General features: G+C 49.0%; 1 protein-coding gene across 1 annotated transcript in view; it reads right to left on the bottom strand.

Moving 5' to 3' along the window:
- Nucleotides 1-22,218, bottom strand: part of ATRN (attractin) — a 148,309-nt gene that overhangs the window by 20,059 nt on the left and 106,032 nt on the right. The window contains exon 26 of the mRNA XM_066185099.1: nt 14,122-14,200. Within this exon, the coding sequence (XP_066041196.1) occupies nt 14,122-14,200 (79 nt within the window). The remainder of the gene's footprint in view (nt 1-14,121; nt 14,201-22,218) is intronic.

Here is a 22,218-nt window from a genome sequence, read left to right as displayed (position 1 = left end):
ACATCCCTGGGGACACTGCTCCCACTCCGTGTCCTTGGCACAGATCCCTGGGGACACTGCTCCCACTCCGTGTCCTTGGCACAGATCCCTGGGGACACTGCTCCCACTCTGTGTCCTCGGCACAGATCCCTGGGGACACTGCTCCCACTCCGTGTCCTTGGCACACATCCCTGGGGACACTGCTCCCACTCCGTGTCCTCGGCACACATCCCTGGGGACACTGCTCCCACTCCGTGTCCTTGGCACACATCCCTGGGGACACTGCTCCCACTCCGTGTCCTTGGCACACATCCCTGGGGACACTGCTCCCACTCCGTGTCCTCGGCACACATCCCTGGGGACACTGCTCCCACTCCGTGTCCTTGGGACAGATCCCTGGGGACACTGCTCCCACTCTGTGTCCTTGGCACAGGATCCCTGGGGACACTGCTCCCACTCCGTGTCCTTGGCACAGGATCCCTGGGGACACTGCTCCCACTCCGTGTCCTTGGCACACATCCCTGGGGACACTGCTCCCACTCTGTGTCCTCGGCACACATCCCTGGGGACACTGCTCCCACTCCGTGTCCTTGGGACACATCGCTGGGGACACTGCTCCCACTCCGTGTCCTTGGCACAGGATCCCTGGGGACACTGCTCCCACTCCGTGTCCTTGGCACACATCCCTGGGGACACTGCTCCCACTCCGTGTCCTTGGCACACATCCCTGGGGACACTGCTCCCACTCCGTGTCCTTGGCACAGATCCCTGGGGACACTGCTCCCACTCCGTGTCCTTGGCACACATCCCTGGGGACACTGCTCCCACTCCGTGTCCTCGGCACACATCCCTGGGGACACTGCTCCCACTCCGTGTCCTCGGCACACATCCCTGGGGACACTGCTCCCACTCCGTGTCCTCGGCACACATCCCTGGGGACACTGCTCCCACTCCGTGTCCTCGGCACACATCCCTGGGGACACTGCTCCCACTCTGTGTCCTTGGCACAGGATCCCTGGGGACACTGCTCCCACTCCGTGTCCTCGGCACACATCCCTGGGGACACTGCTCCCACTCCGTGTCCTCGGCACAGATCCCTGGGGACACTGCTCCCACTCCGTGTCCTCGGCACACATCCCTGGGGACACTGCTCCCACTCCGTGTCCTTGGCACACATCCCTGGGGACACTGCTCCCACTCCGTGTCCTCGGCACACATCCCTGGGGACACTGCTCCCACTCCGTGTCCTTGGCACAGATCCCTGGGGACACTGCTCCCACTCCGTGTCCTTGGCACACATCCCTGGGGACACTGCTCCCACTCCGTGTCCTTGGCACACATCCCTGGGGACACTGCTCCCACTCCGTGTCCTTGGCACACATCCCTGGGGACACTGCTCCCTTTCCGTGTCCTCGGCACACATCCCTGGGGACACTGCTCCCACTCCGTGTCCTTGGCACACATCCCTGGGGACACTGCTCCCTTTCCGTGTCCTCGGCACACATCCCTGGGGACACTGCTCCCACTCCGTGTCCTCGGCACAGATCCCTGGGGACACTGCTCCCACTCCGTGTCCTTGGGACAGGATCCCTGGGGACACTGCTCCCACTCCGTCTCCTCGGCACAGATCCCTGGGGACACTGCTCCCACTCCGTGTCCTTGGCACAGGATCCCTGGGGACACTGCTCCCACTCCGTCTCCTTGGCACACATCCCTGGGGACACTGCTCCCACTCCGTGTCCTTGGGACAGGATCCCTGGGGACACTGCTCCCACTCCGTCTCCTTGGCACACATCCCTGGGGACACTGCTCCCACTCCGTGTCCTCGGCACAGATCCCTGGGGACACTGCTCCCACTCCGTGTCCTCGGCACAGATCCCTGGGGACACTGCTCCCACTCCGTGTCCTTGGGACAGGATCCCTGGGGACACTGCTCCCACTCCGTGTCCTTGGCACACATCCCTGGGGACACTGCTCCCACTCCGTGTCCTCGGCACACATCCCTGGGGACACTGCTCCCACTCCGTGTCCTCGGCACACATCCCTGGGGACACTGCTCCCACTCCGTTTCCTCGGCACACATCCCTGGGGACACTGCTCCCACTCCGTGTCCTTGGCACACATCCCTGGGGACACTGCTCCCACTCCGTGTCCTTGGGACAGGATCCCTGGGGACACTGCTCCCACTCCGTGTCCTTGGCACACATCGCTGGGGACACTGCTCCCACTCCGTGTCCTCGGCACACATCCCTGGGGACACTGCTCCCACTCCGTGTCCTTGGCACACATCCCTGGGGACACTGCTCCCACTCCGTGTCCTCGGCACACATCCCTGGGGACACTGCTCCCACTCCGTGTCCTTGGCACACATCCCTGGGGACACTGCTCCCACTCCGTGTCCTCGGCACACATCCCTGGGGACACTGCTCCCACTCCGTTTCCTCGGCACACATCCCTGGGGACACTGCTCCCACTCCGTTTCCTCGGCACACATCCCTGGGGACACTGCTCCCACTCCGTGTCCTTGGCACACATCCCTGGGGACACTGCTCCCACTCCGTGTCCTCGGCACACATCCCTGGGGACACTGCTCCCACTCCGTGTCCTTGGCACACATCCCTGGGGACACTGCTCCCACTCCGTGTCCTTGGGAGCGGCTGAGGAGGCGCCGACCCCTCACCCCCATCACCGACGAGCCAAACAGCTCCGGGCCCGGTACAGGACCTTGGGGGAGAGCCCTAGAGCCAGGCCTCCAACCTGACCCACGGCTCACCGCCCTCTGGGAACCTTTCGTGCTCTTTGCTTTGCCAAATCCCCCGGAATTCTGAGACTTTCCCTGCAGAAAACTGAGGACTGTCTCTGTAACTTGGGGGTGCAGGCGAGGTCAGTGATGAGGTCAGTGCCCATAAGCCTGAGGAGCGTTTCAGCTTCTATGGCTCTCAGTCTAGCTAAAAAAAAGGGTAAAATTTTACTGCCATAAAAGGCATGTGATAAAGTTTTCCCTTATTTTCGAAAGAAAAAAAGAAAAGGGGGGAGAAAAGGCATTTTGAGCAGATTGTAGATACTGTCACGAAGCAAAAACCCAACAAATCCACACAAATGGAGTGTTCGTAAGCAAAGTTGTGTGTAACTCACACTTGGCTAAAAGGACACGAGGAGTGTTCGGGTATTTAAAGCACACCAGCAGATTGCAGACGAAAGCAAGTGTGAAACAGATTGCTGGGTTGTTGTTCCTGTAATTGTCCCCTTCAGCTATCGCAAAGTGCTTTGTTTAATGGCTATAAAATCAATGAACAAGCTGTCCTGATGAAGATGTCCAAGAGACTGACGAACTAAAAGCTATTAGTTCTTCAAAGGAAGTTATTTTACTAAAGAAAATGTGCAATTTGGCAACATGACTCCTACTGAAGTCAGAAGTAGCTGTGAGAATGTAGAATCACAGAATGGTTTGGAAGGGAAGGGATCCCAAAGATTATCCAGTTCCGCCCCCTGCCACAGACAGAGGCACCTTCCAATAGGCCCAGGCTGCTCCAAACCCCATCCGGCCTGGCCCTGCATGACTTCAGGAATGGGGCAGCCACAGCCCCTCTGGGCACCTGTGCCAGGGCCTCACACCCTCCCAGGGAACAATTCCTGCCCAAATCCCATCCAGCCCTGCCTCTGGCAGTGGGAGCCATTCCCTGTGTCCTGTCCCTGCAGCCCTTGTCCCCAGGGACTCTGAGCATTCCCTGGATTTTTCCCTTCTCCAGGGGAACATTCCCAGCTCTCCCAGCCTGGCTCCAGAGCAGAGGGGCTCCAGATCCCTGGAAGCATTTCCATGGCCTCCTCTGGACTCTGTCCAGCAGCTCCACGTCCTTGTGCTGCTGGCCGCAGGGCTGGGGCAGCTCTGCCGCTGGGGAATCACGTGAGCATAGAAGTGCCCAAACCAGGTAAAATCAAAGGTCCAGGATGCAACCAAAGCAGTGAATGCCTAAGGGAACATCCTCTTCCTAACACCAGCTTCTGGCGTAGCATGAGTCATGTTACAAAGTTCCCTTTAAAAATGAAGAACTAATTTAAGAAATGAATGCTCTATAACTTGAATGTCACTCTCTCCCCCAAGGCTTGCACCATGCCTGTTTAAGCCAGACACATATCTATCCTTCAGTATTTGTTTGATGTGTCAAAATTCTAATTAAAAGACTTTATGATGCTGTAAGGGAGAAACTGTGACTTTTCCCCAGTCGAGAGGCTGAGCATGGCTTTACAAGTCAGCAGCTGTTAACATCTGGATACTCCAGAACCTGCCCTGTCCTCACTCCTAACGATGAGCTTTCTGAGATTCCAAATAATGAACCTCAACACTCTTTCAAGCCGACCCTGGTTTTCCAGATGACACAATTAATAGGACAACCTGGGAATATTTTAAATCACTTAGGCCCAAAGAGGATTTTAAGAGCGAAGTGTCTGACAGCCTTACAAAGAAATCACATCAAAAAGCCTGGAATACACCTTTGGCCTTTAGTATTTCAATAGCTGCAAACTGTGAGAATGTGCACAACTTTCATTTGCACTGAGTTCGATTTTTTTTTCCATATCGCACAGTTATGGAATGGTTTGGGTGGGAAGGCACCTTAAAGACCATCTTGTTCCACCTTCCAGTAGACCAGGTTGCTGCAAGCCCAGTCCAACCCGGCCTGGAACCCTTCAAATGAAGTGATTCCTACCAGAAATATGTTTAATTCCCACACACTGAGTAATGGACAATCTAAAATGAAGAGTGTGTTACTGATGGGAGAAAAACCTCTCAAGGAAGTGAGGAAAGCCCTGGCAGGCAGGAGTGCAGCCTCTCACAGAGAAGACAAACAGCTATTCAGGTTACCAGGTTAATTGACTAATATAACCTGTGCTGTGTTTCCTGACAGGAAAAGCCCGGACATTTTATTCCCACCATAAAGCAGCCACGAGGCTCCATATAACCACCCTGCTTACATCCGTCTCAGCAACTGCCCCCTGCACAGACTGTTCCATGAGCACAGGCCTCCAGCAGCTTTGGGGATGGGGCTCTGGTATTTTCAGCCATGAAACAATGGAGATTTGTCCAGAAGAAAGTCACATGTTTTGGATTTTATTTGCTCCCTAAGAAGAATGGCTGTAAAAACAAGCTTATCCAAACAGCGATCTGGAAGTCAGAAGGAACTCCAGTATCGACACGAGCAGTTTGTCTCTTTTTTGGTTTCTTTGTTTTTGAAGAAGGAAAACACACCAGGAAGGAAAACAGTGGGAACTCAAGGAGGGCAGTGGTGAAGGACTGGCACAGGGGGCCCAGAGCAGCGGTGGCTGCCCCTGGATCCCTGGCAGTGCCCGAGGCCGGGCTGGACAGGGCTGGGAGCAGCCTGGGACAGCGGGAGTGTCCCTGCCATGGCAGGTGGGGGAATGAAACGAGCTTTAAGGTCTTTTACAAGCCAAACCATCCCGTGATTGTAAACCCACGGGTGTGTTAAGTGAGCAGTGGGCATGGCTGAGCTCTCATTTTAATGGAAAATCAAAGCAAGCAGCATCCCACAGGAAGGGGAGGAAGTTGCAGCAGACAGGGTGTTTTCAGGCCAGGCAGCCTGAGGATGTCTGCTGGTGTGTCTGGTACCGTTACACCAGCCCACGGTCACAGGGCTGAACTTCCACAAGGGGAGCCAGAAGACAGCAATGGTCTGACCAACACTGGGTTCTGCCCCAGGAAGTTGGTAGCTCGAATTTTTCAAGGTATTTCGGAAATTCAGGTATTTCTGGACCCACTGGTTGCTCCTTTTAGAAGAACAGCTACTCTGAGCATTCTGAGCACATACATTTGGTTTGAGAGGAGCATTTGTTGAAGACATTCCAACAGAGCAAGCCACACATTCCTTTACTCTGATAGAATCATTAAGGCTGGAAAACCCTCTAAGACCATTGAGTCCAACCATTAACCCAGCACTGCCAAAGCCACCACTAACCCACGTCCCCAAGTGTCACCTCTGCACGGCTTTTAAATCCCTCCAGGAATGGGGACCCCACCACTGGCCTGGGCAGCTGTGCCAGCAGTGGAAAGCCCTTTCTGTGAAAAACTTTTCCTTATAATACAGGTTCACCCTAAACCTCTCATGGCATGGCTCGAGGCCATTTCCCCACACCCTGACGAGACACTACTACTAGAAATCATCCTTGAATATTCCTATGATAACCTCCAAGGCTGCAGTGGATTTTAGATGGTCCCTCGAAGCTACAGTTATGACCCACTCCTGCTGAACGGGGTCTCTGATCCTGGAGGTCTGTACCACCATGGAAAACATCAGGATCCGCTCTGGCGTGAGCAAGGAAAATCACGCACTGTGCTCTCCAGGCTGCCCACAGCCAGCTTTAAAACCCAGAGACTCTAAAAGCAGCTGTGTGTTCTGAGCCCTGTCAGTACGGCACACATGGACTGGCCCTTTGGCCTAAAACCCTCACAAACCACAGCGACTCCACAGGAAGTCCCAGCTCCGGTGTCACAGCAACGGGAGACAGATAAGGAAGATGGAAATGATTAGAGGGATGGAACGCCTATGAGTAAAAGCTGAGTTAGTTGGGGTTGTTCAGAGTGGTATTTTGAGCTTAATCCTGCAAACCCTTTTGCTTCAAGGGCTCCATTTGAATTCAGCAGGCAGCATGTCCCATTTATGCACAAGTAACTGCTCCCGCATGCACATAAACCATCAACACCCCGTCTTCAGGCATGATTACCTTAGCTGGGAGGACACGTCCCAGAACTCACCTGTAATGACACCTCCCAGAAGCGCAGCTGGCAGGCTGCTGACAGTCAGAGTGGACAGGGGCCAGCACCCTCACGGGGCGCCCAGGCACCTACGGAGAAGGCTCCAGCCCTGGTGGCAGCGGCGGCTGGACGGATCTGCATGTCTGCAGGGCTCAGGCCCCACGGAATCGTGGCCTGCTTTAGGTCGGAAGAGACCATAAAGACCATCTAATTCCACCCCCTGCCATGGGCAGGGACAGCTTCCAGTATCCCAGGCTGCTCCAAGCCCCAGTGTCCCACTGGGCACTGCCAGGGATCCAGGGGCAGCCACGGCTGCGCTGGGCACCTGTGCCAGGGCCTCACACCTCCCAGGGAGGAATTTATTCCCAGTATCCCATCTCAGCACGGCCTCTGGCAGTGGGAAGCCATTCCCCCTTGTCCTAACCCTACATACCATTGAAAACCATCCCATTTCAATACAGTTTGAGCCCTGACATCTTGCTATTTGTTTGTGGGGAGGATTTATCTCTTCTGAGACATCTCTAGTGTCTCCCCACCCTCCCAGGGAACAATTCCTGCCCAAGATCCCATCCAGCCCTGTCCTCAGGCAGTAGGAAGCCATTCCCTGTGTCCTGTCCCTCCAGCCCTTGTCCCCAGCCCCTCTCCAGCTCTCCTGGAGTCTCTTCAGGCCCTGCCAGGGGCTGGGAGCTCTCCCTGGAGCATTTCCTTCTCCAGGGGAACATTCCCAGCTCTCCCAGCCTGGCTCCATAGGAGAATCATTGTACATTACTTGGAAGTAACATACAGATCCTGCTGTAGGAACATTTGCTTTATGTCATCATAAGTTGGCGACCTTGGGGGAAAGGGAGTTACCTTCCAAAACAGAATTGGCATCAGCAAAAAATAAACATACAAATCATAAATATTCCATGACGATGAGCCACAAATGTCTCAGAACTAAGTGATTTAAAGTATTTAACTACAATTACACTAGCTACCATATAAGTCAACAAACAAACAATTTTCTCTGATGCTTTCATCATCACTGAAAATTAAGTTTTTAAGCCCCTAGAGCAGTGCACATATTAATGTTAGCTAATTAGTTTTGTAACTGACTTTGCAGGCTATGTTGAAAGAGAGAGGAGGAGAGAATTAATGTTCAAATCCTTCTCAACAGGCATTTCCACACTTCAAAACTATAACAAACCAGAAAGTAAAGCTGCTGGGAAGTTGCCTCACGCTGAAATGACAGAAGATATTTAATTCAGGGCTGATTAAGATAAGCAAGTTATTCATCATAATCATGCCTAGTAGGAGGGCATAGAAATCCTGACCTTTAATAAAAAGAATGAGATCATTTCTTTCTAAAAGACCAGAAGGATCTGGTCCATGCAGACTAAAATATACAGCAATACCTGATAATTACAATGGCACAGTGAAGCTTTGACTGAGTAGAGCTCTTCTGGAATAATTACACAATCTCTCCCTGAATTTTCCAAATGACTAAATTAGATACCTGTAGATGCCTACCATCAGAAAGACCTCAGAGTCTGAAAGGAGAACAGCTTCAATACACCAGTCGTGGGCTTTTCTAAACTAAGGCTGAACTCCCCCAGAGCTGGGCTTGACAGAATCACAGAATCATGGAGAGGTTTGGGTCGGAAGGGCCCTAAAAGCCCATCCAGTTCCACCCCCTGCCACACAGAAGGTTCAATCCAATGGGCTGGAATCCCAAGTATGATACTTGAGCTTCATCCAGTTTGATACTCCAGCCTCACCTTTGCCCAAGTTCCCACCAGTTCCTTTCTGGGATATAAAACCAACTGAATTCTCTAGCACCAGCTTCCCCGAAGACTGTGACAAGGCCTCAGCGGTCTGCCAACACCACGTCTGTGGCTGCCAGCCCCATCTGATGGCGTCCTACAGAGAGACTGGAGATCCCACTGGTCAGCCGGAACTGGCCTTCTGCACGTTCCCCCGAGACGAGCTGCTCTGGGCACAAGTGACAGGAGCACGTTCAAACAAAACCAGACCATCAACTCCCCCCCTAAGCAGGAATCTCTTGTCAGTACTAATATTTTGGGATATTTTTCCTCTCCAGGGCATCTCTTATTTCTGCTACAATCTCCCTCAGCTGGTGACCAAGGCCACATGGATCACTGCAGAGCACACAGCGTTTGTACTTCGGAAAAAGCCTCCTGGCACCATGAGCTGGTTCCCATTCATGGATTTTAAACTGAGGGAGAGCGGAAAGTTACGATTATCTGATCTGACCTCCCGCCTAATCCGAGTCACTGAATTGCACCATGTGATTGACCTACAAAAGGTCCTTCCAAAAGCACTGCTCCTGAGAGCCACGCTTCTAAAAATATAAATTATTGGCATTGCCACTCTCACCACTGAAAACAGGAGAAAAACAGAACAGTTTTTGACTTTTTTACCCCCAGCTGCAGACATTGGGAGTTACAGACTGGTTTGGTTCGGAAAGGACCTGAAGTTAATCTAGCTCCAATCCCCTGCCATGGGCAGGGACATACTGTTTAAACTTTGGGCTGATCCTTTAGAGCATCCTCATCCCATCATGAATCTTCTGTGACTCCTTTCCACAGCCACTGATTCGCACCACCAAACCTCAATATGTTCTTCCTTGGAGAAAATGAGGAATTTGTGATGCTTTAACTCTTGCTTATCTTCCAGACAACAAATTAATCTTGCAGACTTGCTCTCCAGCATCTGCAACACCCAAAACATTGCTGAGAGTAGTGTGAATACAGTACTCCAATACCTGGTTACACCCAGTAGTAACACTGAGCTCTTATTTTACTACTCATGAATGCAGGAAATAGAAATTTACAAACAGCTTTTAAAACACCATGGCCACCATCACTTCCGTCTATTGTCCTGGTGACAGCTATTCTGGAAAGTAAACCCACCTTCACTGCATTAAAAAAAAACAACTCAGGTTTATGTTTCCCACTGTAATGAGAGAAATCAGTGCGATCACCACACGACTCGACCTCCTCAGTCACCTGCTGGCTGTCATTTCTCGCTCCTCCAATTCTTGTTTTCTCTACAAACCACCCCAAACCTAAGCTAAATTTGCTGACAGACACCAAACAGTGCTGTCAGTGCTACGGAACAAGAAGGGCTACGCGGCAAATGACTGCTGGGAGCTTGGAGAACACACCAGTAAACCCTCCAAAGCCCCTGGGACCGCTCAAACCTAGAGAAGTTTGTTGCCAGACCTTTTAAGCATAAGTTTGATACCAAATCCTTTGGAGCAGATCCTGGTCCAAAACACCACTGAGGACTCTAAACAATGATGAAGATCCTGAACTAGTTAGTTGAAAATATTCTAAATTTAAAGCTTTAAGTTTCTCTTCGACCAAGGATGCCCTTAATCACAGTCTAAGAGAGAAGACCTAAGAGGAATGAAATACTAACAGGTAAGAGCAGGAAGGGGAAGAAAAGGAAGGCAGGACAATAAATAACACAGCACAGATCCCTTGGAACATCTTTGCTGTAAAATCCACAAGAATCTGCTCGCCCGTGTGGTATTCCGTGTGTATGGATGTTACAGTGGAGGGTGCCAGTGGAAATAGAAGCACTACTAAGTTCTGAATACACTTAGGAGGGAAAAAGGTTTCAGCAACAAGGTCGAGAAGGAGAAGGATAATTCCTGCAGTAAATCAATACACAAACCCCATCCTGAATATGTGGGTGAATTGCAGAGTAAAAATATTCAGTCTTAGACAGCCTTGGCAAGAAAGGAGGCAAAATACAGATCATTTTGTAATGGCTGAAATGGAGCTCTAGACACCCAAATTTAGTTATCTCTGTCGGTGCTTGCTATTGAAACTCCCACCCCATTCTGAAGAGGCACCGGGAGTGATCCAGCTGCCCCTCACCACGCTGGGGCAGCCACACTCCCTTTGCTGGCAGGGAGCAGCTATTCCTCGCTCCCAGTGAAGGAAACAAAGACTGAGGGGGAAGAGAAGAGAATTTGGATGCAAAACCAGAACAACAGGACAGAAATTCCTGACAGCCAATGAGTATATTAAAATTCTAACATCATGCTCATACTTTGTGCATTATTCTCTATTACCACCTCGATTCCTTTAACATGTCATTGTCCACAGACAAGACAGGAAGTCTTCCCATCCCTATTTCCTGATGTCGTTCACCTCATTCTAAGCCTGCTATAAAAGCTGCTTTTTTATTTCTATTTTTCGTTTTTAATATGCCTGAAGATACTCAAACATGGGGCTCAATGGCAAGGGAACAAACACAGTTTACAATTCTATCTCCTGAGTGCCTGATACGACACAAATCATTCTCATTTTTACTTCGGGTCAAGTTTTACACTCTGCAAGGCCTGAACTTCAGCTCAGTGTTCCAAACCCATTTTCCTACAAGTACACACTGGCTACCCCAAGTCTGCACAGCCCACAGGCCCTTCAGCCAGGAGGCTGAGAAGCACTGACACGGACACGTGCAAGCAGCTGGGCAGAGAGGTTCAGCTGAAATACAGAAAAGGAAAGCAGTCAGGAGAATCTCGTGTATTTTACAAGATCCTGATGGAGACTTTGGATTTGCAGCATGCTGCCTTCTCCATAAGGAGCAAAGCAAACTTGGTTTCAACCAAATGCTGCTGCTGTGTTCCACGACCCAGCCACACCAAGCAGGCTGTCTGCCTTCTCCCACCACGCCTCCCAAGCAATCCTGGCCGAGCAGTTTGTGTGCAGGCACACTCCCTTTCCTGCCCTACACACACCTCAGAACAGGCCTCGGCAACCAGCTTTTCCCTCTGCACTGTGACAAGGACTTGGGCACCGGCAATGCCCCTGCTGGAAGCAGGAGTGACGGACGGCTGGGAATTACCTGCACACCGCCTCATGTTTTACTGGCCTCCGGGTTAAGACTTGAGAACAGGCAGGGTTACTACACACGTGGGCGGTTACTACAGAGTTACACCGTACAAGAGAAACAGGTGATTGTAACTTGACTACTGCTAAAAACATCGCCCAATCCAGAGAAAGAGCTTCCTTCAGGGCTGTAGCATTTTGCAGAATCATGGAACAGTTTGGGATGGAAGGGACCTTGAAGATCTTGTAGCTCCAACCCCTGCCATGGGCAGGGACACCTTCCACTATCCCAGGGTGCTCCAAGTCCCGTCCAGCCTGCCCTTGGATGCTACCAGGGACGGGGCATTGATGATTAGTTTTAAGTACTAAAGAGACCTTCACTTGGGTTTATTGAGAATCAGTACAAAAAACTCCACCTTCAAGCTATAAAAATCATCTTCGATAACAAATCCTTGGGCGGACTTTTATTTCTGGATAAAGTCTGTATCAATATATGCAATTATGGCATGACAAAGATTTTAAACTGTTTCCTCAAGATTTACAAGTATTTCTAACAGAAGATGAACGAACAGCAGAGATCCATGAATTACAAGATAGAGTCACTAGATAAAAGGAGAGAGCAAGATAAATAACAGCAAAAGACAGGAATGCACCTGGAAAACACCACCCTGATGAACTGCCTGTCAAACAGCCACACACGTAGGCTGAATTTAGACTGAAACATGCCAATATGTTACCAGTACTCCAGTTTATTTTTCCTTAAAACATGCATCAGACTGTAACTTAGTTTATAAAGACATTTCTCACTTAGGCCACCACTCAAATACTTCACCTGAGCTCCAAAGCACAGTATTTGCTTCTCGGTCTGCATTCCCTATACATTCCTAGATAACATTGAACCCCAGGAGCCACAAGGGATGTTATGCCAACTCCAGCTTAGTTTCTTGCCAAGAAAGTGAGCAGGAAAAAAACAGCTGCCTTAGTAAAAATTTATCTACCTTCAGAGAATACAGAAAAACCTCAAAGGCTTCCATTATTTCCAAGATTAAGGGTTATCTGTTTGAAAAGCAATGATTATACTCTGCAGTGAGTTCACCAGGAAGAGCAGAAACATCTGAAGCAGAAAGAGGAAGAAGAGGAGAAGAGTTATCAGACATCATCCTGCTTTATTACCAGAAAGGAGCTCCTCATATGGAATAAATTCATGTTATTCACACCACTGCACTGCAAAGTACAACCAGCTACAGATTTCTGAAGATACGCAGGAAACAGGGACCTGCAAAGAATTCCAACACCGTAAAAATTAATCCCCCAAATCCTCTTGATCAGCTCCAACGTAGGAACAAACCACTCTCGAACAGAACAGTGACACAGCTGGGTGTCTGCAGCTGCCAAGAGCCTCACCCCAGCAGGACAGTTGGGAGGAAAACCTAGAGGAATGGGCAGATCTCATCCCAAATCCCAAAGCAGGGAAGAAACACACCTCATTCCTTGGGGATCTGGCCTCAGGTGACGACACAGAGATGACTACATACAGAAAGTGCACACGGACTCACTGGAATCATGTCTGCCTTCTCTCATTTTGCACAGAAATAAACAGATCAACACAAGACAAAGCTCCTAACAATAATTCCAGGTGCAGCCCAGGCACATTCCATGCTTTCAGCACTCAGCACACCACCAAAACCTGACGAATGTGCTTGTGGCACACAGGACTTCCCTACAAACACGACTCGTGTACGTGGGCGCTTGTGCCGAAAATGAGGACTAAGGACACATTCTTTGTGCCACAACTGGCCACCTCACCACCTTGGTCACCCCGAGTGCTTAGGCTGCAACAGGAGATCAGGTGCCATTGAGAAGCAAGACAAGAAGGCAGTGAACAAAAATAAATCAGGGATAAACAAGGAGGAACCACATTCTGGGGGCATAAAGCACAAAGTTATTTACATGATGCAAACACAAAAAGTTGTGAAGCTCATTTGGACCGTGGACAGGTGAAGAGGAAAAACTTTGGCTCTAAAATTCACGTTTTTAAGTAGTAAACTACAGACTTCCACATCCTGGGTGGCCTCCCCACCTTCTTTTGCTCCCAATATTCCCAGGGGAAAAAAAACCAACCACCCAAAATATCTGAATGAGATTTAATCTGAAAATGGGGATTTGACTGCTTTTTTAACATAATACACAAAAGCTAATGTTTCTATTTTCTATTTAGAAACGGATATAAAGAATCTCCTAATTTATGTGGGTTTGTACTTATGCTGTCTAGAAATAGAAGTTCTGGGAATTCAGGATATTCATCCCTATTTTTTTGGGGTTTCACAGAAACTGCAGCATCAGGATACTAAAATAACATAATTTGTCACTGAAACTGTAATCAAAAATATGTTACAGGCCTAAACAGCAGCACTGGCTGAATTAGCTTTGCCTTCAATTTAAGGTTAATGTGATGCACATGTGAATAAATACACATCTAGAGAGAACAACTATTAAAAAGTCATTTAAGGAACAACACTTCATCCCTCTCACCTCTCTCCGCCGTGACGCCCAGCAACTTTGTTTAATCTTCCAAACCACAGCTGCCACCAGGAGCAATGACAGGAAACAACTGGAAAGGATAGGGAAAAAAAACAGAAAATAACATTTTATTGCCCTTGTTCATAACATACTGGCAGCTGAAAAACTCTAGGAAATGCAAAGTTAAATGAAAAGATTGTATAATAATTAGAGATACACTGGAGAAAGATAATCCAGCACAGTTCAGTGCTGGAATGGGAGGAATGACACACTTATTTTCAGGGAAAAATGTTGTTCCAAAGTTCCCTATCTGGCTTCCTTAAAGGACAATAAGGCTGAAAGATTTAATCAGATTCAAAAAACCACTATTGCCTATCTCCTTTGATACTTTGAGAGGATAACCCCAAAAAGAAAAGCTCTGAAAGCAGCAGAAAAAATTGATTATTATTTCCTTTCCAAATTACAAAAATAAGATACAGTGAGAGCAGGCGGGCTGTTGCAGAACTACAGGCATTTCTTGATTTCCCCAAATCTATATTGGTTTTCTTCAGTCAAAAGAGAGGGGGGGAAAGGATGAATGGATACATCAATTTCTAGGGAAAGCGCAAGGAAGCATACAGAACAAAAACCAGTAGTAGTAGTAATAACAATAATCATAATCCACTGTATTGACAGTTACGATCTTATCTCACTGAATACCTAATGAGCAACTTCAAGGCACACAAGCAAAGATTAAAATCTGAAGCCCAGCGCAAGCCTCTTTCCTCAAGGACTGCACTGATGGCTTCCAGAAAACATCTCCAAACCTCTTCCCACGTTCCAGCGTGTATTGAAAGGTTGAAGAAAAGTTTCCATCAGAAGGAAGATTAATCGGAACAGGTGATTTATTTGCTCCAGTGCAGCAGTCACAGTAACCACTGGGCTCTGGGTGCTCCACCAGGGCTTTCCCTTGAAGAGAGAACGTGCCAAGGGCTGCAGAGATGTTCTCATACTGCACCTGTCCCTGCCAGGAGGGGACAGCCGGGGGGGATTTGGGATCTGCTCCCAGGGAACAGGAACAGGAGGAGAGGGAACGGCCTCAGGCCGGGCCAGGGGAGGTCAGGGTGGATACTGGGGAAATTCCGGCATGGAAAGGGCAGGGCTGGAGTCCCCATCCCTGGGGGGATGTCAGAGCCCTGGGGATGTGGCACCTGGGGACATGGGGCAGTGGTGGCAGTGCTTGAACTTGCCGACCTCAGAGGGCTTCTCCAACCCAAATGCTTCTGTGGTACTGTGACTTGGAAATGCCCATAATTAAACCTCAGGATAAACAGCAGGAACCATTCCCTGAGAAATGCAAAAGGTTTGGAGATTGTTCTTATTGCCATACCACATCTACAGTCTACGTGACATGAAAACTCCACGGATCGGGCACAGACACCCAAAGGCAGCCAGCCAGTGATGGGATTACATTATTCAGCCTTAGATAGGCACAGAAATATGCTTTACTATCATATAACATTTTAAAAAATCGCACTTGTTTGACTTGCATGGTCCCGGCACAGGGTGCCCAGATCAGCTGTGGCTTCCACATCCCTGAAGTGCCCAAGGCCAGGCTGGATGGGGCCTGGAGCACCCTGGGATAGTGGGAGGTGTCCCTGCCCATGGAACTGGATGGGCTTTAGGGACCCTCCCAACCCAAGCCAAATTGCACGATTTCAGCTGCAGTTTATGTGCAACACAAGCTGCTGCCGCGGCTGATCCGTGTTCACCTCCTCACTACACCTTGATTTGGGGAAACAAGATGGAAGTCCAAAGGGCAGAGGAAAAATGCCAGCAAGGGCAAAAATGCCATTAATCCCAAGCACCTCTGTTAAACTGCCCGTTTCAGAGGAGTTTCTCCAGGAGTAGGACACAGATGAACCTGCACTGGGCCACCCCCAGCCAGCAACTTCTCCACCTTTGCACAACAACAGGCTCCAGTCACACGGATCCGTCAGACAGCTCCAGAAATACACACAGCAAATGGAAGATACACACCAAAACACGCGTGGCTGCGGTAAGGATGGCCCCTGCTTAGGAAAAAAGTGACCTCAGCAATTGGGAGACTGTCGGACCTCTTACTTTGGGCTGATTTCATAGAATCACAGAATCATTTACTTGGAAAAGACCTCTAAGATCATTGAGTCCAACCATCATCTCTGCACTGCCAAGGCCACCACTAAACCATGTCCCCAGGTGTCACATTTTCAGTGGCACTGTAAATACGTCTCCCTGCGTATTATTTACTCCCTTGGAGAAGAAAGCTAGAGTGGAGAACTAGGAGGATGACCTTTATTACAAAACCCCCTTTCCAAAACGCAACACGGCACAAGTCTGCACGTCCCAGAGTCTTTCACTGGTTTCTCTTTCCTGCCCATTTTCGGTGCCACAGCCAAGACTTTCTTGAGAAAACACAGGGAGGAATTAACAATTAAAGACTAATAAAAACTTCTCCTAAAATGCTCACCACAGTACCCTTGTATTTCAAAGGAAGAGCACCATACATCTTTGTATTGTCACAAGGAGGCAGCAAATACCCACAAAAGCTATAAAATCACTAAGGAAATAGATCTTCTCCCTTGAACTAACATCCCCTGGAAGCACTCCGGGAGAAATAAAAGGCAGAGCCTGCTGCACTCCATCACCTGCCAGAAGAGCCCCAGGGGTAGAGCAAAGTCAAGATCTATTGTGGCATTTACTCAGCCTAAACCATCCTGAAATAAGTTAAAAGACCTGATGTGAGCATCAGTAGCTTTAAAGGAGAGTTTTTTCCCAACTTTCTCTGGGAAAGAAACTTTGTAGATGTGGAAGCAGCAGAAAGAAGCAGCTGCAGGCAGGGAGAGATGTGCTGGGAAACGGTCTGGAGTGAGAGCTGACGGCGGGCAGAGAGCTGGTTACAGCTGAGCCCTGCCCTGCTCTCTCCTCACCAGCTTCAGACACGTCTCTGCCAGCCATGAACATCCACCTGCCAACGAACGACTGTAAAAACAACATTTTACTACAGGATTTGCTTTGCCCTCGCTTCTCTTTTTCCTCCAAAAACAACAGCCTACCAAGAGCATCCTTCATCCCAGAAACCCACTCTTCACCCAAGCCTTCTCTCTGCAGCGTCCCCCATCTCAAATGGCTCCTGAGAGACCTCAGAGCCCCTTCAAGAGCCTGAAGGGGCTCCAGGAGAGCTGGAGAGGGGCTGGGGACAAGGCCTGCAGGGACAGGACACAGGGAATGGATCCCAGGGCCAGAGGGCAGGGCTGGATGGGAGACTGGGCAGGAATTCCTGGCTGGGAGGTGGGCAGGCCGTGGCACAGGGTGCCCTGAGAAGCTGCGCCGGCCCCATTCCAGAAGGTCTCCAGGGCCAGGCTGGACAGGGCCTGGAGCACCCTGGGGTAGTGGAGGGCGTCCCTGCCAATGGCAAGGGGCTGAAACAAGTCCCCTTCCACCCAAACTACTCTGCGGTTCTATCAGCTGTTGGATTTCCATTCCGCTACAGCCTGTGACACGTCCAGTTTGAGACCAATTAAATTTTTCCAACAGAAAAAAGGGAAAGCAGCAATCTCAGGTGTGAAACCAGACTGGAAGAAAAAGAACGATCAAGAGGCACCTAACACCCTGGAGAGGTTTTCCTCCCAGGGAAATCTGAACCATTTCAGTCAGGTTCCACCAAGTAGAGCTTCCTCTGGCTCATACAGTTATAAAAACTTGTGCTTACGTAGCATAAATATTGCAACGCAGGGAGGAGATACATTTAAATTTTATGGACAATATTCTATTTGGCGAATGGCTTTATTGATTCATTCTTAATTATTCATTAGATTATTTAAATACAATAAACGAGCAACGTGGTTATAAATAATCTCTCCTCAGCTGGCCTCGACACATGCATGAAACCCCAGCTGAACAGCTTCCAAAATAACACAGGGTATTCCCACACTGACACAAAAATCTGAATTTAAATCTTAACACTGTCTGGTTTTATTCTGGACTTTAATCTCCTTTTCACCACAGAGAGAGCATTCTCTCCACTCCTAGTGTCCCTAAAGCTTTTCAAACAAGTCCACTTTCATTTTTAAATGTCTGGAAAACTCCATCAGCACTTTACTGTGATGCATTCTCAGGAGGGGAGAAGAAAATCCATCTGGTGCACTAGGGCCCAATTATGAAACCCTCGTGAAATGTTTATCCACATCAGAACTGCTTGTAAAAAATGGCAGCTTTAAACACCAAAATGCACAGCAGCCTCACTGCTAATGTGCTTTACCATATACAGGTCACTTAATAATTTCAGAAAGCGCTGCCGTGATTACGAGAAACACGGCCCAAATTATTTTGATGAATTAGAAGCTATTTAAGTGCTATTTACAAGTAAATTTTAATACGCTGGCGAGTTACAGGACACATTTTAAAGCACTGGATGCATTAAACCTTGAAATAATTGGAACAAGTATATAACATGCACGTGGTGGGCTGGGCTTTGTCAGGCAGCTGCCTGCAGCCCGTCAGGCCAGATTCCTGACCTCATCTTTCTGCTGGAGATGGCACAAGGCTCACCAAGCCACAGCTGCCCTTGGCCGTGGCAGAGGAGGGCAACGGAGACAGGGATGGGTCTGGAGCACAGGGGCATGGGTGGAAATCAAGCCCTGCAAAGCCACTCAGCCTCCTTCTCTTCTCCCTCACCCTGGTGGAGTGAGGAGGAGAATCAAAAGTAAAATTTGCAGGCTGAGAGAAGAACATTTAATAACTGAAAACAAAATAAAATAGAGTGACATAGCTAATAATGGTATTGAAAAGAGAAACTAAAAACCCAACCAAACAACTGATGCACGACATAACTGCTCACCACCTGCGGAGCAACGCCAGCTCCTGCCCAAATCAGAGCCTTGCAGGCAACCCCCCAGTTCATACACTGGGCATGACCTTCTGAGGTGTGAAACTGCCCTTTGGCCAGCTGCAGTCGTCACCTGTCCCAGCTACGATCCCTCCAAGTCTGAGTAACTCCTCCCTGGCGGAGCAAGAGGAAAAAAACCAACAAACTTCTGAGAAACACAACTGAGCAAAACCCAGAGCACCAGTGAATTATCAACATCGTTCTCACTCTGAACCCAAAACACAGCACTGGAACAGCTCCTGAGAAGAAACTAACTCTACCCCAGGCAAAACCAGGACAACAAGTCTGATGAGGAGCAGCTAAGGGAGCTGGGAATGGAATGGGCTGGAGAATTCCTGAGGGAGCTGGGAATGGGCTGGAGAATTCCCAAGGGAGCTGGGAATGGGCTGGAGAATTCCCGAGGGAGCTGGGAAAGCTTCATTTTGTTAGAAATAAAGATATTCCCAAGCTCTTCCTTTTTCTAAAAAAAAAAAAAAAAAAAAAAGGGACTCAGGTTGTATTTTAGACACATATTTAGCAATGCCATTTGTGCAGAAGTAAAAAAATTATTTAATAAGCAACAAGAGTAAATAAAATATCTGCAGCATAACTCCAGATTTGAATTATTGCAGGAGGCCATTCCTGTTAACGGAAACACTGGGAAAAAACTTATACTCAGGAAAAACAATATACAGCACATAAAACCGTCTGCCAGAGTCTTGTACTGAGCAAACAGTGCTCCTGCTCAAGCTTTTCTGAGGAACAAGTCCAATTATTTTATTAAACTAAAATGACACCATCTCCGTTCTAATAGGGGCACACGAGGTTTGATGTGCCACCACGAAAACACTCAACTGGCAGCTTCTGTTCCATTTGTGAAATAACACCCATTATTCCAGCAATCACTGAGAGGCTTTGGTGGGACAGGTCAGTGCTGGATGGTGGAATCACACTCTGCCTTGGGCTGGGAGGGACCTTACATCCAGTTTCCACCAGCCTGCCATGGGCAGCAACTCCTCCCACCAGACGGAGCAGACACTGCACCACTCAGAAGGGTGTTCAAGGACAGGTAATGGAGACAAGACAAACAGCAGGCAGGAAGCGAAATGAACTGTGCATGTGAGAACCAGAAGAGAGGACCCCAGAGGTATGTGGTAAATCAGGGTAACAGAGCTCAGGGTGAGATGGAATGGCTTGGCTTGGAGACACCTTAAAAGGTCACCTAGTCCAAGCCCTCTGCCACGAGCAGGAGCACCTTCAACTAGGTCAGACTGCTCAGAGCCCTGCCCAACCTGGACTGGGATGTTTCAAAGGATGGGGCACTCGCCCCCTCTCTGGGAAGCCCAGTCCAGTGTCTCACCACCCTCACCACAGAAAATTTCTCCCCTAATGTAGTCTCAATAGACCTTTTTTAATGTAAAATCATCACCCTTTGTTCTATCACTACAGGCCCCACTTAAATGTCCATCCCCATCCTCCTCTGAAGCCCCCTGCACGTATTTTTAGAGATCCCAATAAGGTCTCTCAAGTGTTCTCTAGGCTGAAGGTTGAAGGGAAGAAAAGGAAAAGGGAAGAATGGAAAAAGGGAAGAGAAGGAAATAAAAAGGGGGGAAAGAAAAAGGGGGGAAAGAAAAAGGGGGGAAATAAAAAGGGGGGAAATAAAAAGGGGGGCAAGAAAAAGGGGGGCAAGAAAAAGGGGGGCAAGAAAAAGGGGGGCAAGAAAAAGGGGGGAAAGAAAAAGGGGGGAAAGAAAAAGGGGGGAAAGAAAAAGAGGGAAGGATTATTGGACAGTAGTATGTGCTTACAAGGCCACAAATATTTTTACACCTTGTGTACACAAAGGTACACTGGTGATTAATATCTGTGATAGGTGTGCTGGCAGACAGATTTTTTGGAAGAAAAGGAAGCACAGATATAATACAAAATGTTCACTAGAAATTGTCAGAATAGCTCAAACTGTGTGCTGAAAGACAACTGTACAATCTGTAAATTTAAGAGCTGCGTTATGAAAAGCAGAGAGGAGGACAGAGAAAACCCAGTTTACTTGCAATTCATTAGCTTTGCAAAGGTTAGCAATGGCTGGAATATCATTTCTCCTCCGGCTCCGATTAGGATGCAATATTAACGAGCTCAGAACTTCCCCACCCTACCCAACCTTTATCCACTGACATTTTCTTAGCTTAAAATAAAACATCCATGTGGTACAAATCAAGGGTAATACACGGCCCCCTGCCTGGCCTGGTGCTGAGCCCCTCGAAACGTGAGGCACAGCCCAGGGAGGGCAGTAGCCAGCTCCTAAATGGAATGGAAACCGGTCCTGTGTCCTGCTGCACACTGCCTGGTGCTGTCTGAATGCATGACCAGCCTCCTGCTTTTCCATACCCCTGTGCCTCCCACAGGCAGCCCAGCCAGTGCCCGGGGTGTCACAAACTCAGCAGCGCTGGAGTTTGGCAACCCAGCAGCCCACTGCAAGGACTGGGCTGACCTAAGTCATCTCAAACGTCAGCAATGAGACTGAAAATCCCCCGTTTCCCTCTCAGGTGCACTCACAGCTCAAGGCATGGATGATGCCTCCAACTGCACAGCAGAAAAAAACAGGATGAGCTTACAGCCAGGTGGGGAAGTGGCTTCCAGAACACGGAAATGTGCCACAGTATCTCCAGCTCAGAAAAATTTCCCAAATTCACGGAATCACAGAATGGTTTGGGTTGGAAGTGATCTTAAAAATCACCTTGTTCCAGCGCCCCTGCCATGGGCAGGGACACCTTCCACCATCCCAGGGTGCTCCAGCCCCATCCAAACTGGCCTTGGGCACCTGCAGGGATGGGGCAGCCACAGCTGCTCTGGGCAACTCCTGCATTTCCTGCACAACAGCAAAATGAAGCAGCACCCTGCAAATGTGCCAACAGAAATCCACTCTAGACGTCTGTTTTCCAGAACAACATCTCTTCAGGTCTCAAGAAATCGATACATATCCCAGTTTTTGAGTTTGGTGTTAGTGTTACCAACTGGTTTTAGGTTTTCACAAAGCGTTCTCCTTGCCTCTGTTTTAGGGAGCAAATTCTCAGCTAACTGTTACTTATTAACAGCACAGGGGGCTCTCAGATATTATTTATGGTCTGCCTTGGATCCAACAGTAATTATAAAACGTGCCCTAGAGCATTAAAAATGCAAATGTTTCAATAGTCTCCCCTACACCCAGTGAGATGAATCACACTGTTCTA

The sequence above is a fragment of the Chamaea fasciata genome, unplaced genomic scaffold (genome assembly GCF_029207755.1).
Source record: "Chamaea fasciata isolate MVZ Bird 193981 ecotype frontalis unplaced genomic scaffold, bChaFas1.0.hap1 SCAF_6, whole genome shotgun sequence".
Lineage (NCBI taxonomy): Eukaryota > Metazoa > Chordata > Aves > Passeriformes > Sylviidae > Chamaea > Chamaea fasciata.
This window is presented reverse-complemented; position numbering and strand designations above follow the sequence as displayed.